Raw genomic sequence first — 16,653 nt, forward strand, 5'->3', positions numbered from 1 at the left:
CTGCTAGTGGAGTTTATTCTTTTCATGACCATGTGCTTGGATTTCTGTATGTGCCAGCCTCTCTCTATTTATTTTTGTATATTCTGAAACCTTTTTTTTTTTTTAGTGGTAGTTTTTCATCATCTGAGAGGGCAGTGTTGTATGTTTTAAACCAAATCTTGTGTTTCCTTTATATTCAGAATGCTGTTGTCCAATTCCCTTTTTGGTTTAGTAGTAGTATACTAATGGGATTGCCATGTCATATTTGCCGTCTCTGTTACTTCATGAGTGAGTTGTGAGTGAGAAGTTAACAAAGCATTTTTGTATTTTTAGATTGTTCAGTAGGCATGACCCACAAGCAGAGGAAGCATTGGCGAAGAGCAGAGGGCGAAATAGTCCCAATGGCAACCTTATCCGCATGCTGGTGCTTTTCTTTTTAGAAAGTGAGGTAAGGGTATAGCAATCTATGCTTATGAAAGTTTTCTCCAGATTAAAATCTTAAGGTGGCATAGAGCCCCATTTTACATAGAATTTAGAGGTTGGAATTGAGGTATCTAGGTCTGAACATGCTTAATTCTGGTGATATTTTAGAACTGGATCTGCCGATACAGAGACTTTTCCAAAATATCTGCAGGAATGCACATGTATTTGCCATCACGTACAGAGGGAGCAGCAATTTTGCAAAGATACACATTAGAAAAATGAATGGCATGGACCCTGTAGCTTCCACATGGAGGTGATTATACATGGAAATGGCTTTACATGTGTAGCTTCCCAATTCTGCAAACTTATATATGTAGTAAGGCTATATTTTTAACTTGGTTAATTTTGGAGGATATAAATTACTTGGGATTAAGGAGAATAACTCCCTTAATCTATCATGTAAAGCCATGGATGAAACATGCACATTTTAAAAATCTGCATGTGCTTTTGAGCAGGTATAAATCCCAATGTGGGAGTTCCCCCCCCATATGTACATAATCCCTATGTAAAATGGAAAAAAACACAAAAGGATTTTAGTCCTGCCCAAACCATGCCCTCTCAAAATCTCTATGTGGTGTGGATTTCCGTGTGTAAACAATGGCTTTCTGAAATTGGTATTTACACATTTATGCACTATGTCATTTATGCACCATGTAAGTATAAATGCCACTTTCCTTGTCTTCTAAGGCTACACTATCCTGAACAAGTAGGTGTTATCCCCTCCTACCAGCAGATAGAGGTAGAGAAAAAGCTAGGCTTTTCCAGTGAACTCACCGGTATAACTTGGTGCTCTGGAAATGTTCCAGTATTTTTCTCTACATTTAGTAGATGGTAAGTTGTTCAGACTGGTGCTCCTGGTCCCTAATGGCCACTCCCAATTTAGCCGATCCCTGGATTGGACTTGATTGAGCGCAGAACCTTGCTCCGCTACCCCCAGTCATGCTGTTTAGCGTGCACTGGGTGAGGCATATGGCTCACCTGGATCATGCCAGAGGAACAGTAGTCCCAATCCCCCCACCCCTTGTAGCCCAAACACCCTGCTATGGTATTCCTTCCCTGGGCTGTCCTAGACAGGAAGGAGGGCAAGCAGACCATCTGGTTCATATGGAACGCCAAGACACACTGGGCAGGAAGGAGGGCATCATGTGGATTGACAACTGAATTCTCAGAAAAGAAGAGAAATGGATCCCGAGAAGACAACACCTGCAACTCTGATATCCCGTAAGCTGAAACAAGTCAAAAGGAAGACTGCCTTGAGGGTAAGGTCCTTAATCAAACTTGGACAGCACCCAAAGAACCAAGTTCAGATCCCAGAAAGGAAAGAAAGGGTGAACCAGTGGCCTCAAATGAACGTCCCACTTCAAAAACCAGGCAACCTACCCATGCACTGCCAGGCAGAGATCCTGTAATTTGCCTGGAAAGATGGAAAGAGCAGCCCCTTGGAATTTTATGGAATTCATGGCCAGACCCTGATCCAAACCTTGCTGAAAAACTAAGACTTTGGGAATCTGTGCCTTTCATGGAGACAGAGCCCACTCAGAACACCATTGTTCAACTCCCAGACTCTCATATAAGCCAAGGACATGGAAAACTTTAAGGACTTAAGCAGAGAGGAAATCACCATGGACGAAAAGCTGCACCTCGCTAACCACCGCCTTTCAAGAGCTTACCGTAAGCGAGATGGGATCCAGATCTTCCATTTCCACTAGTCCCTCTGCAGAATCCTCTGCCCTCTGAGGAGAAGGGGCTTTGCTACCAATAAATATACTAGATCTACATACCATGGCTGAAGGAGCCAATCTGGAGTGAACAGAACAAGATAAGGATGGCTCACAATTCTGCGCAAGAGCCAGCCTATTAGAGGCCCTAAGGGAAGACATACAGAGGCTCCTTCGCCAACCATGGCTGAACCAGGACATCTATCCTCTATGAAGCTGCCTCCCTCAAAGTGGCTGAAGAATCACTCCATCTTGGCACTGGAGCATGTGGACATCAAGTTGAATACCAGCGGCTCCCAACAGGCTGCTGGCCGCAGCTCCCATTCCCCTGGATCCAAATGGAAGCAGCTGAGATAAATCTGCCTGGACATTGTCCTTGCCTGTTATGTGGACTGCCAACAGGGCCTGGAAATACGTCTGCGCCCAGCAGCATACTTATAGCTTCCAAAGACTATGCCGCCCTGTTTATGTACACCACCACTGTGGCATTGTCCGTCATCACCCGAATCACCACCAACTGAAGCAGAGAAAGAAACTCTTTCGAGGACAGGTGTACCACTCGTGTCTCTAAGCGGCTGATTGGCCATAATGACTCCATAGAAAACCAGGTCCCCTGGGTAACACTGCCCAGGCAATGTGCTTCCCAATGAAGGAGACTCACATTGGTGGTAACCACCACCCACTGAGGGGCTACAAGACTTCCCAGAGGTGACAGTCCCACCAATCCAGACTGGCATGCACCCTGGTAGAGAGGGGCAATGCGCAGTCGAAATCCTGGGAGACTGGAGTCCACCAGGACAACAAGTCAGACTGAAGAGGTTGCATATGTTCTCACTCCCAAGGCACTAACTCCAAGGTTGCTGCCGCAGAGCCCAAAAGCTGCAGGAGGTCCGAAATCTTGGTAGTCGAAAGCTCGCGGAGCCTGCATGTCTGAGTCTGTAGCTTGGCAGACACAACAAAGGTGACAAATGATGCTAAACACAATACGAAGATGTAAAAGTAGACTTAGGTTGATTGGCAGAATCAAGTCTCTACGTAAATTGTTTTTCAGCCCTAAGGCCCTCCTCAGAAGTCAGCAAATTAATCAAATGACATAGAAATGCATAAATATATACAATACAATCTTAATATGCCAAAAACCAACGTATATATAAATAAAAAAATTGGTAGCAAAAAAACCAAATGTATTTACCTATAATTTGTAAACTAGAGAATGGAACCAGGATCTGCAGTAACTGCAGGGATGGGGACGGGGAAAGAGCTTGCGGTGACAGGACGGGGTCAGATCCTGCGGGGATGGGGCAGGGATATGGACATGCTGGCCACAACTTAAAGAATTTGCATGGGGGACCTACCAGCACATCTTCGAAGACATCTTCTATTGAAGGAAGGACTGTGGAAGACAGGAGAGCTAGACTGAATCCTGAGATTCTGGATGACTTCACAGATTAAAAAAATCATAACGGGCATATTTCTCCCCTCTAGTGCATACAGAACAGGTTGTATTTTGTACCCCTGGGCATGTTAACAGGGTGCATTAGGATTCCTTGGGGTAGTAGAAATCAGCTATTGTTGGGGTTGGAAGAGTAGAGGGAGGTGGTAAGGAGGGTTATTATAGCTGTTCATTATTATTATTGTTTTCTATTTGTAATTTGTACACAACAGTTGTACAACATATTGTTCCTTTTTATACTTTAATAAAAAGATTTAAATATAAAATCATAAGTGTTTGAGGCTTCTGCACATGAGAACGGAGCCTGTGGGGACAGAGACGGGCTTGCGTGGACAGGGTCAGAACGGAGACAGAACCTGTGGGAATGGAGTGGGGACGGAGACAACCCATGGGGACAGGGACAAACTTTGTCCCCATGTCATTCTCTAATGTAAATGTCTCAAAGTTACTGCCTGTAGCTTCTCAACACCATCTTCTGAGAGGAAAACTATCCTCCGAGCTGAACCCCCAAGTACTCCACGATCTGGGTTAGGAGTAGTGAACATTATTTTGCCTTGTGCTTTGGGAACTTTAAGGGTGGGGTTTAAAGGAGGTTTTGTAGGTTAGTGATAGGCAGAATAAAAATATAAAAATACAAACTTTATCAATACTCTTTTCCTGCTAGTTTTAAAACTTGAACTTTGTACCACAACATTAACAGATAGCTTCTAGCACGCACTGGAGGACCCTGGAGGACCTACTTTAGTCTTTGTCCCACCAACCCCAAGCACAACTCTTCATTTATAGTCAGTTGTTGTAATTAGGATAACAAGCGAGGACTTCTCTTACAGAATTTTAATTACATTTCATTACTTCTTAAGAATAAAATCTATATATATAAAACTCACCCTCAACGTTCTATTTGCACTGACGTCACTGAAGCCAGGTTTGTAAGTTCGAAGCTCTGAAGCCACAGAAAATCACAGTCTGTGGGCCCCGCCCTCGCGTCAAACGTTATGACGTTGAGGGCGGAGCACATTCTCAGCTCCAACGTTGTACTGCACTGTAGCTCTGCTCCGCCCTCACGTCAAAACGCGATGACGTCGAGGGCGGAGCACACGGGGGGCGTGCCAGAAGAGCCAGGGTCACACATTCGCACGGAGGCTGCAGGGGGGCCGGCGACACACGGAGACACAAAGGGACGGAGGGGAGCCTTGCTAGTGCCTGTTTCATTGCGATTTGAAACGTGCCTTCCTTACTAGTACAAAATAAATCACACAATATACCATATAAACTAAAGACATTTTTATATTAGGCTAATATCCTTAATACCTTAGCAAGTTTTAAATTATTGAAAAACTCAAAAATACTAAGATGGAGTCAGCAGTCCAGCAGTTAGAGGGTTGCTATCCAGTCTTTTGCACTGAGTGTCACATGTTTGATTATCTCCCAGTTGGTGAGTAGTTATATGTGTGTGCCCTATGCAAAGAGCTCCTAGCTCTCAGAGAATGGGTCCGTTCTCTTGAGGCTAGAGTAGCAAACTTGGTGGTGCTGAGGGTTGACAGAGAGGTACATAGAGGAGACCTACAAGAATGTTGTAGAGAAGTCTCACCTCCAGTCTGGCAGCCCCTGTGCTGCCTTAGAGGAGGGAGGTCTCTTAGAAGGAGAGCATCACCCTGATGAAGTAGGAAGTACTCCTGTAGCCCGGACCTGCCCACCAGGGGTGCGCTATTCTCTTGCACAAAGGATATGTCTCCAAGAACTTCTGCCCATGAGAGAAGGGTTAGGATAGCTGTTATAGTTGGTGATTCGATCATTAGGCATATGGATAGCTGGGTGGCTGGTGAATGTGAGGATCGCCTGGTGCCTTGCCTGCCTGATACGAAGGTGGTGTTCCTCACACATCACCTAGACAGGATCTTAGATAGTGCTGGAGCGGAGCCGGCTGTCTTGGTACATGTGGGTACCAATGACCTAGGAAAATGTGGGAGAGAGGTTCTGGAAGCCAAATTTAGGCTCTTAGGTAGAAAGCTCAAATCCAGAACCTCTAGGGTAGCATTTTCTGAAATGCTACCCATTCCACAGCCAGGGCCCAAGAGACAGGCAGAGCTCCGGAGTCTCAATACGTGAATGAGACGATAGTGCAGGGAGGAGGGTTTTAGATTTGTTAGGAACTGGGTGACATTCTGAGAAAGGGGGAGACTGTTTTGAAAGGATGGGCTCCACCTTAACCAGGATGGAACCAGGCTGCTGGCACTAACTTTTAAAAAGGAGATAAAGCAGCTTTAAAACTAGAATGGGGGAGGGAAAGCCAACAGTTGCCCAGGAGCACATGGTTCAGTGTGGAGTATCCTTGAAGGATACTATTGAAACAGGACATTTAGGGAATTCCAGCAGAGAGGTTTCAACAATGCTTGAAAGTAAGCCAGGTGTGCTTAATGAGAGAGTAGGATAAAGGATGCACATTATCCCCTTCAACTTCTAAGCAGCTTGTAGAGCAAAGGAAAAAACACAATTTGAAGTGCCTGTATACAAATGCTAGAAGCCTAAAAAATAAGATAGGATAGTTAGAATATATATTTTTTAAATGAACATTTATACCCCACTTTTTTTCCACATAAAGCAGACTCAAAGTGGCTTACAATGTACAGATTAATCAATTACAATTACCGTATTTTTCGGACTATAAGACGCACTTTTTCCCCCCAAAATTTGGGAGGAAAATGGGGGGTGCGTCTTATACTCTGAAGGTAGAGAAATTCGAGTTCCGAGATCCCCTGCTTGCCCTCCCTCCCTCCCTTCTTCTGAGTTCTAAAAGTAATTTTATCTAGTCGGGGCAGCAGCAGAAGCGAAAACCATGCAGACTCGGCACGTCACTCTTCCCTTCTGTCTCTCTCAGCTCTGGTCCCGCCCTCATTTCCTGTCCCGCGGGCAGGCGGGGGATCTCGAAGGGAGGGCAAACGGGGGATCTCAGAACTCGGAGGGAGGGAGATGGGCGGACCCTGGAAACGGGAGAGATTCAGACAAGACACACCGGAGCACCTAGGTTTTAGAGGAGGAAAAAGGTGCGTCTTATAGTCTGAAATTTTTTTTTCCTATTTCCTTCCTCTAAAACCTAGGTGCGTCTTATGGTCCGGTGTGTCTTATAGTCCAAAAAATATGGTACATTGGATAGGGGGGAAGGAACAGGATAAGATGGGAAAGGTAAGCGAGACTAAGATAGATGGTGGAAATCCAGATGTGCAGATGGCCCAGAGTGGTTCGAACAGTTCATAAGGCGATCCACAATTGGGAGCTGTAGAAATACCCAGTAAGTGCAGGCAAATCAGCAATATGCTGCCAGTAGAGTGGTAGTGGTCACCAGAGGCAGACAACAGCAGCTGGAGGCAGACAATGCCGGCGGGGCCCAGGATGACAACGGGTCCGGCAATACCACCGCAGAGGAAGAGGGACTGCAGCCTGCCTATGCACTCCAGCACTGTTGACCGCAACGAGAAAGAGATGCTAGTTCCACTTCGTAGGACGAAATCACAGATGACAGCACCGTAGGGAAGGTGAAACGAAGACCAAGTTGTTTGCAGCAGCAAAGTGGCTGTTGCTTGTGTAATGCTGAATAACTGTGGGCTAGAAAGGAGCCGTTGGACTGCAACCGACGTTCCTGGTGACACGGAGAGGGATCCATAGTGGTGCACTAAACTAACACTAAATGATGAGGTAGATATAATAGGTATCTCAGAGACTTGGTGAAAAGAGGACAATCAATGGGACACTGTTAACAGGGTACAAGTTGTATCGCAATGATAGGATCAAATTGGAGGGGGTTGCACTATATGTTAAAGAGGGAATTGAGTCAAATAAAATAAACATTCCACATGACACAGATTGCAGCGTGGAATCACTATGGATAGAAATTCCATGTATGATGGGAAGGAGTATTCTTGTAGGGCTGTACTACTGTCTGCCGGGATTGAACGAAGAGATGGATGAAGAAATGTTTACAGAGATTAGGAAAGCTGGCAAATTGGGCAACGTTATAATAATGGGTGATTTCAATTACCCTGATATTGACTGGATAAATGTTACATTAGGGAGTGCCAGGGAGATAAAATTCCTAGATGCAATAAACAATTGCTTCTTGGAGTAGATGGTCCAGGGACCAACAAGAGGTGGAGCCATTGTGGATCTGGTCCTTGGAGGCATGCAAGACATAGTGTGAGAGGTGGCGACGTTGAGTCCCCTGGGAAACAGTGGTCATAACATGATCAAGTTTGAGCTACTATAGCAATCTACTGTAGCTATTTTCATTTTTGAAAGGGCAACTATATTAAAATGAGGAAAATGGTTAAAAAGAAACTAAAAGGATTGGCTGCAAAGGTTAGGACACTAAATCAGGTGTGGACATTATTCAAAAATACTCTCTTGGAAGCCCAGGCCAGATACATTCACAGTAACAGCTTTTTCAGGTACATCAGAATCAAAAAGCCTACGAGAGAATCTGTGGGACCATTAGGAGCAAAAGGGGTGCTCAGGGAGGACAAGGCCATAACGGTTTTCAAGGGTGATGATGCAGAGGAGCTAAAAGATATCTCGGTGAACCTGGAAGATGTACTGAGCCAAATTGACAAATTAAAGAGTATTAAATCACCTGGACCAGACAGCATACATCCAAGGGTACTCAAAGACCTCAAGCATGAACTTTTCTGATCTGCTGTTAGTAATATTTATTTCCATATCATCAAGCTGATCAATCCATAGACTGGTGGGTTGTGTCCATCTACCAGCAGGTGGAGATAGAGAGCAAACTTTTGCCTCCCTATATGTGGTCATGTGCTGCCGGAAACTCCCCAGTATGTTCTCTATCTCAGCAGGTGGTGGTCACACACAGCAGCAGCTCTGGCTAGGCCTCCAAGCCTAATCCTTAGGTTTTGTTGAGGCCTGGGGTTGAGGGCTCTTTTGAGCAAGTGCAAACCTGGTGGTGCCAGGTCCCTCCTTTTCTCCCCCCTCCCGCTGGCTCCGTTTAAAAAAAAAAAAAAAAAAAATTTTAAACGTCTTTAAAGGCGTTTAATTCGACGTTTCTTTAAACGTTCATTGCAGCTACTCACTGGGACACCAGTTCGTTACAGCTCGGAGCGGCAAGCAGGTAATTTTACCTTTTTATAGCGGGCAGGGGGTTCCCCGATTCTTCTCCTCGTGGCATATGGCGTCGGAGGGCGAGGGCGCAAAGGGTCGCTCCCCGGATCGCTGGAGCGCTTCTAGAGGGGATGCGGGGGTTTTACAACCTGATTCGCCCTTGATGGGTGACAGTTTAGTGACCGATGAATGTCCCGGTCGTTCCTCCGGCGTGGCGGTTTTTTCCCGCCATAAACGCCCATCCCCCGCTCCTCGCCTCCGCCATCTTGGCCGGCCACGTGGCTCGGACGGCTTCTTCGTGGGCCGCCCTTGAGGTTGGAGACATTAATGCCATGAACGCCCTTAATTTGGGCGACGGCACAAGCGGCTAAAGTTAAGCGCCGTTCTTCCCGCGCGGCTCCTTCGCGGAGTTTCGCGCCGGACGCCATTTTGGATGCGCAGCATGTCTCTCCCCCGCAATTGCTAGCGCCGGTTGAGAGTGCGTCTAGGGCTGTTGCCCAGGCTGCGGAAGTGCACAGTCTGGGGGGTTTCTCCCCTGAGTTTGTTTTGCTGCTGCATCAGGCTTTCCTCATGCAAAACGCTGCCCCTGCTCCCTCTTCTGATAAAGAGGTTGAGGTTCCCAGAGGTAAACGCCCTCGGGTTGATTTCCAGGCCTTGGAGGACTTTGTCTCCTCCGATGTAGATGAGGGCAGCGTGTCTGAGGTCTCCCAACGGTCCTTTGCGGATTCCTTGGAGTAGATAGATCCCCGCTCGGATGGAGCGGATGACCCCTCTGCAGCGCGGCTTTTTAGCCCAGAGGATTTGCCCAACCTGTTTTTACAGGCCATGGACACTTTGAAGATTTCCTCTCCGGAGGACGTCTCTCCCTCAGCCCCTGTTGGCTCTGCCATTATGCTGGGGACGAAGCGCCCGCCTAGATCCTTCCACGTGCATGATGCCATGCACACCTTAATTGCGGCTCAATGGGATGTCCCGGAAACGAGCCTTAAAGTGGCTAGGGCTATGTCCCGCCTCTATCCTTTGGCTGTGAGTGAACGTGAGGCCTATCTGTGGCCTACCGTGGATTCTTTAATCACTGCGGTGACTAAGAAAACGGCGTTGCCGGTGGAAGGTGGCACGGCCCTAAAGGACGCCCAAGACAGAAGATTGGAGGCGGCCTTAAGGTCGTCCTTTGAGGCAGCTGCTTTAAGTTTGCAGGCCTCAGTTTGCGGCTCCTATGTGGCCAGGGCGTGCCTGACTATGGTGCAGCGGGCTTCCCCCTCGGATCCTTCCTTGAGGGCTGATTGGCCGGCCCTGGAATCGGGCTTAGCCTATTTGGCAGACTTGCTGTATGATGTCTTGAGAGCCTCAGCTAAAGGCATGGCTCAGACAGTCTCTGCGCGGCGGTGGCTTTGGCTGAAACATTGGTCTGCTGACCACGCCTCTAAATCCCGCCTGGCTAGATTGCCTTTTAAAGGCAAGCTGCTCTTTGGGGTCGAGCTGGACAAAATCGTGTCCGATCTCGGCACGTCTAAGGGCAAGAAATTACCAGAGGTCAGGGCTCGGGCTAGTACTCGTCCCGGTACCTCCAGAGGACGGTTGCTGGAAGCCCGTCGGTACCGCCCGGGCAAGTCGGGTTCCTCGGCCCCCTCTTCCTTCAAGAGGAATTTCTCCCCCAAGCAGCATTCCTTTCGCAGAGACCGCCGTCCCGGAGGTGCTCCCTCCGGTCCTCCCCCAGGGTCTCGTACCCAATGACGGGGCCTTGGTCCACGCCCCAGTGCAGATTGGAGGACGGCTGTCCTCGTTTCTGGGCGAGTGGACCGCTATAACTTCAGACGCGTGGGTGCTGGAAGTCATCAGAGACGGCTACAAGCTAGAGTTCTGCCAACCCTTAAGAGACGGATTTGTACTCTCTCCCTGCAAGTCTCCGGTCAAGCTGTGGCAGTGCAGCAGACCTTGGACAACCTGATCCGCCTGGGTGCGGTCGTTCCGGTGCCAAAAAATCAGATTGGCAAGGGACGTTACTCCATTTACTTTGTGGTTCCAAAGAAAGGAGGTTCTGTCCGGCCTATCCTCGACCTCAAAGGGGTCAATCGGGCCTGGAAAGTGAGGCACTTTCACATGGAGACTCTCCGCTCTGTTATAGCGGCAGTGAAGGCAGGAGAGTTCTTGGCTTCCTTGGACATCAAGGAAGCGTACCTGCATATTCCCATCTGGCCTCCTCTCCAACGCTTTCTGCGTTTTTCAGTCCTGAGACGACACTTCCAGTTCAGAGCCCTCCCTTTCGGGTTGGCTACTGCTCCGCGGACCTTTTCCAAAGTAATGGGGGTCTTAGCGGCCTTCCTGCTAAAGGAAGGAGTACAAGTCCATCCTTTTCTGGACGACTGGTTGATCCGAGCCCCCTCTTATGCAGAGTGCGGCAAAGCTATGGACCGGGTAGTTGCTCTTGTGAGCTCCCTGGGATGGATCATCAACTGGAAGAAGAGCCAGCTGCGCCCGACTCAGTCCCTGGAGTATCTGGGAGTTCGATTTGACACCCAAGTGGGCAGAGTGTTCCTGCCAGACAATCGGATTGTCAAGCTTCAGGCTCAAGTGGACTAGTTCCTAGTAGCCTCTCCTATTCGAGCTTGGGACTACGTGCAGCTGTTGGGCTCTATGACGGCCACGATGGAAGTAGTGCCCTGGGCCAGGGCTCATATGAGACCACTACAGCTATCTCTGCTGCTGCGCTGGACTCCGATGTCGGAGGATTATGCTGTGCGCCTTCCCGTGGACCCAGCAGTGCGCAAGGCGCTGAGCTGGTGGACGCAGACAGACAAGTTGTCTGCAGGATTGCCTCTGGTGACCCCGGAGTGGATTGTCGTCACGACAGACGCCTCTTTGATGGGCTGGGGAGCCCACTGCTTGGGAAGGACAGCGCAGGGGCTCTAGTCTCCTGCAGAGGCAAGTGGTCTATCAACCTCCTGGAACTCAGAGCCATTCGGTTGGTGTTATTGGAGTTCATCCCGGTACTGGTGTTGTAGCCTGTACGGGTCCTGTCGGACAATGCCACGGCTGTGGCCTATATCAACCGCCAGGGAGGTACCAAGAGCGCCCCTCTAGCCAAGGAGGCTATGAGTCTTTGCCAGTGGGCGGAAGCGAACCTGGAGCAGCTTTCAGCGGCCCACATTGCCGGAGTCATGAATGTCAAGGCGGACTTTCTCAGTCGCCATACCTTGGAGCCCGGAGAGTGGCAACTATCTGCTCAGGCGTTCTTGGACATCACGAAGCGCTGGGGCCAGCCGAGCCTAGATCTGATGGCGTCACCGGCCAATTGCCAAGTGCCGCGCTTTTTCAGCAGAGGACGGGACCCTCGATCCCTGGGAGTAGATGCTCTTCTCCAACAGTGGCCGACACAAGAGCTCCTCTATGTGTTCCCGCCCTGGCCCATGTTGGGCAGGGTGCTAGACCGGGTGGCAAAGCATCCCGGCAGGGTAATCCTGGTGGGTCCGGATTGGCCCAGACGTCCCTGGTATGCGGACTTGATCAGGCTCTCAGTCGACGATCCTCTGCGGCTGTCAGTGGAGCAGGGCCGGTTACATCAGGGTCCCGTGGTGATGGAGGATCCCTCTCCCTTTGGTCTTACGGCCTGGCTATTGAGCGGCAGCGTCTGAGGAAGAAGGGCTTCTCAGACAAGGTCATCGCCACTATGCTGAGAGCGAGGAAACGCTCTACTTCTACTGCTTACGCCAGGGTTTGGCGTATCTTTGCAGCATGGTGTGAAGCAGGCTCACTTTCTCCCTTCACTGCTCCAATTTCTTCAGTGTTGGCGTTCCTGCAAGAAGGTCTGGAGAAAGGCCTGTCGCTCAGTTCCCTTAAAGTCCAGGTAGCGGCTCTGGCTTGCTTCAGGGGCCGCCTGAAGGGTGCTTCCCTGGCTTCGCAGCCAGATGTGGTGCGCTTTCTCAAGGGAGTTAATCACCTGCGCCCTCCTCTGCACTCAGTGGTGCCTGCGTGGAATCTCAACCTGGTGCTAAGAGCATTGCAGAAGCCGCCGTTTGAACCCTTGTCAAGGGCATCTCTGAAAGACCTGACGTTGAAAGCAGTCTTTTTGGTGGCTATCACTTCAGCCAGAAGAGTTTCCGAGCTCCAGGCGCTCTCATGTCGAGAGCCTTTTCTGCAGTTCGCTGAGGCAGGAGTGACTATTCGCACAGTGCCTTCCTTTCTGCCCAAGATTGTTTCTCGCTTCCATGTGAATCAGCAGCTCTGTCTCCCTTCCTTTCGTAGGGAGGACTACCCAGAGGAGTACTCTGCTCTTAAATATCTGGATGTGAGACGAGTCATCATCAGATACTTGGAAGTGACCAATGATTTCCGGAAATCGGATCATCTGTTTGTCCTGTATGCAGGTCCTCGTAGGGGTCTGCAGGCTGCTAAGCCTACAGTGGCAAGATGGGTCAAGGAAGCCATTGCAGCGGCTTATGTGGCCGCGGGGAAGGTGCCGCCTATACAGCTGAAGGCTCACTCCACAAGAGCTCAGGCGGCCTCGATGGCAGAGGCCGGTTCCGTCTCCTTGGAAGAGATATGCAAGGCGGCAACTTGGGCTTCGGCCCATACATTCTCCAAGCATTACCGCTTGACTGTGGCTGCTCGGGCGGAGGCCCGGTTTGGAGCTTCAGTGTTGCGGTCAGGGATTTCTATGTCCCGCCCTGGGTGAGTACTGCTTCGGTACATCCCACCAGTCTATGGATTGATCAGCTTGATGATATGGAAGGTAAAATTATGTATAATCATACCTGATAATTTTCTTTCCATTAATCATAGCTGATCAATCCATAGCCCCTCCCAGATATCTGTACTGTTTTTATTCTGGTTGCATTTCAGGTTCAAGTTCAGTCTTCAGTTACTTCAGAAAGACTTCGTGTTCAAGTTTTTTCACTTGGATTCTTCAAGAGTTAAGACGAGTTTGTGTTACAGTGAGCTGCTGCATTCCTCTCCCCTCCGTTTTACGGGGCTGGATTGAGACTTAAAATTCTGCCGGCACTCCCTCCCGCTTCGTGCGGCTGTAGGGCAGTTTTGTACCCCTCCCGCTTCGGCGGTGTTAGGGTCAGTCAGCTCCTCCCGCGGTTGCGGTTGCAGGATAAGCCAGATCCCCCCGCATCGGCGGGTGTGGTGTCCCTCCCCCGCTCCGCGGGGATGAGCTGGACGGATTCCCCTCCCCCACTTGTGTGGGGATGAGCTGGGTTAATTCCCCTCCCCCGTTTCGGCGGTGGTGAGCTGGGCAGAGTGTCCCTTCGTGGGTGTAATTCTCTAAGTGCTGAGTCCTGCGGATGGAGCTTTGATATCGACATACTGAGGAGTTTCCGGCAGCACATGACCACATATAGGGAGGCAAAAGTTTGCTCTCTATCTCCACCTGCTGGTAGATGGACACAACCCACCAGTCTATGGATTGATCAGCTATGATTAATGGAAAGAAAATTATCAGGTATGATTATACATAATTTTACCTTTTGTTACATTTGTGCCCCGTGCTTTCCCACTCAGAGCAGCTTCAATGCGGCTTACATATTATATACAGGTACTTATTTGTGCCTGGGGCAATGGAGGGTTAAGTGACGTGCCCAGAGTTACAAGGAGCTGCCTGTGCCTACAGTGGGACTCGAACCCAGTTCCCCAGGACCAAAGTCCACCACGCTAACCACTAGGCCACTCGCGTCGTTAAAATCGGCCGTAGTAACTAAAGATTGGAGGGTGGCCAGTGTGTCGCCGATTTTTTTTAAAAGGGTACTGGGGTGATCCAGGAAATTATAGATCGGTAAGCCTGGTAAAATAGTGGAAACTATTGTAAAGAATAAAATTATAAAACACGTAGACAAACATGATTTAATTGGACAGAGTCAGCATGCGTTCTGCCGAGGGAAGTATTGCCTCACCAATTTGCTTCATTTCTTTGAAGGCGTTAATAAATGTCGATAAAGTTGAGCCAGTGGATGTAGTGTATCTAGATTTTAAGAAAGTTTTGATAAAATTCCTCGTGAGAGACTCCTGAAAAAATTAGAGTCATGGGATAGGAGGCAAGGTTCTGGTGTGGATTAGGAATTGGTTATTGGACAGAAAACAGAGGATTAAATGGTTATTTCTCTCAATGGAGTAGGGTAAACAGTGGAGTGCCACAGGGATTTGTACTGGGACCGGAATTAACATATTTATAAATGATATGGAAATTGCAACGACGAGAGAGGTGATCAAATTTGCAGATGATAAAAAACTAAAGGGCCCCAGTAATTTTTCTTTGGTACATCCCACTTGTGTAGAACAGTGTAGCCTTAGACGACAAGGAAGGTGAAATTGTCTTACCTGATAATTTCCTTTCCTTTACTCGGCTTCACCGTTCTGAATCCCGCCCTTGGAAGACTAAAGTCCAGGGTTCTCAGGGTACTCTGCTATTTCTTCTTCTTCTTTTTGTTTTTTTTTACTGAAAGTAAAGAAATCAAGAGGATAATTTGAAAAGTGTAGAGGCAATCCTCAGAGCAGCTGCAGTGGTTGATGATAGCATGGTTGTGTATTGCAAAGAGACCTGCTGCTGCTATGGCAAAAGCATACTGAATTTTCCAAAAGTACCATCAAGTTATACAGGAAAAGCCTAGCTGTTTCTCTACCTCCATATGCTAGTAGGAGGGGATAACTCCTACAGAATGGTTCAGCTGACTAAAGGAAAGGAAATTATCAAGTAATACATACTTTTACCATATACGTGTGAATATATTTTTTAAATAATTGCCATCATGTAGATAATACTAAACTGTCTTTACATAAGTGCACCCAGAAGTCCCTTCTCTATTACAAGTACAGACTGTTCCAGTTTGGAAATAAGCCAGGCATATTGTTAGTGAATCTGCGGGGCTGGTGGTTGGGAGGCGGGGATAGTGCTGGACAGACTTGTACGGTTTGTGCCAGGGCCGGTGGTGGGCAGCGGGAATGGTGGTTGGGAGGCGGGGATAGTGCTGGACAGACTTGTACGGTCTGTGCCGGAGCCGGGGTTGGGAGGCGGGGCTGGTGGTTGGGAGGTGGGGATGGTGCTGGGCAGACTTGTGCGGTCTGTGCTGGAGCCGGTGGTTGGGAGGAGGGGCGGGTGGTTGGGAGGCGGGGATAGTGCTGGGCAGACTTATACGGTCTGTGCTGGAGCCGGTGGTTGGGAGGAGGGGCGGGTGGTTGGGAGGCGGGGATAGTGCTGGGCAGACTTATACGGTCTGTGCCCTGAAGAGCACAGGTACAAATCCAAAGTAGGGTATACACAAAAAGCAGCAAATATGAGTTATCTTGTTGGGCAGACTGGATGGACCGTGCAGGTCTTTTTCTGCCGTCATCTACTAAGTTACTATGTTACTATGTTATGGACAACTCGTAAATATTTTATTGCATTTGTATCCCACATTATCTCACCTATTTGCAGTCTCAATGTGGCTTACATAGCTTTGTTATGACATTGTCATTCCAGAATATCAGATACAGTTAGTAGTGTGAAGAGATTAAGTAGGGAAGAAAGAGGAAGTGATTGGGCGGGTGATAGTAGAAGTGGATTTTCCTAACTGGTTGGGTTGGGAGAGTGAATAAGTGGAGCTGTTTTCAGCTTTGTAAACCCAGCTGGTAATGAGGTACACACTATGGAGGCTATTGCATAGCTGGTCAAGACTTTTTCAGCATTGTTATCAAGAGACACGTACAGCCACTGAACAGGAAATTGCCTCTTATCCGGCTAGGGTGCACGTACCTCGGTTAATGCAGCCAGTTATAGATAGATAAATTTTCCCTTCTTTGGGGAGGGAGAGATTCAAACTGTTAAGATGTTACAGTTATGTAATGCGCTGGACATAGATGATACAGTTCTGAATTTTATAAGTTTATGAAATTAAAAATTTGCTGTTTATTGCAAGAGAAAGGTCATTGGTTGTG

General features: G+C 48.5%; 1 protein-coding gene across 1 annotated transcript in view; it reads left to right on the forward strand.

Annotated features, from left to right (window-relative positions):
• The window catches only part of STAG1 (stromal antigen 1), a 1,758,022-nt gene that overhangs the window by 753,821 nt on the left and 987,548 nt on the right, over positions 1-16,653 (forward strand). The window contains 1 exon segment of the mRNA XM_030215628.1: positions 313-427. Coding sequence (XP_030071488.1) covers positions 313-427 — 115 coding nt within the window.

This window comes from Microcaecilia unicolor, chromosome 10 (assembly GCF_901765095.1).
Source record: "Microcaecilia unicolor chromosome 10, aMicUni1.1, whole genome shotgun sequence".
NCBI lineage: Eukaryota > Metazoa > Chordata > Amphibia > Gymnophiona > Siphonopidae > Microcaecilia > Microcaecilia unicolor.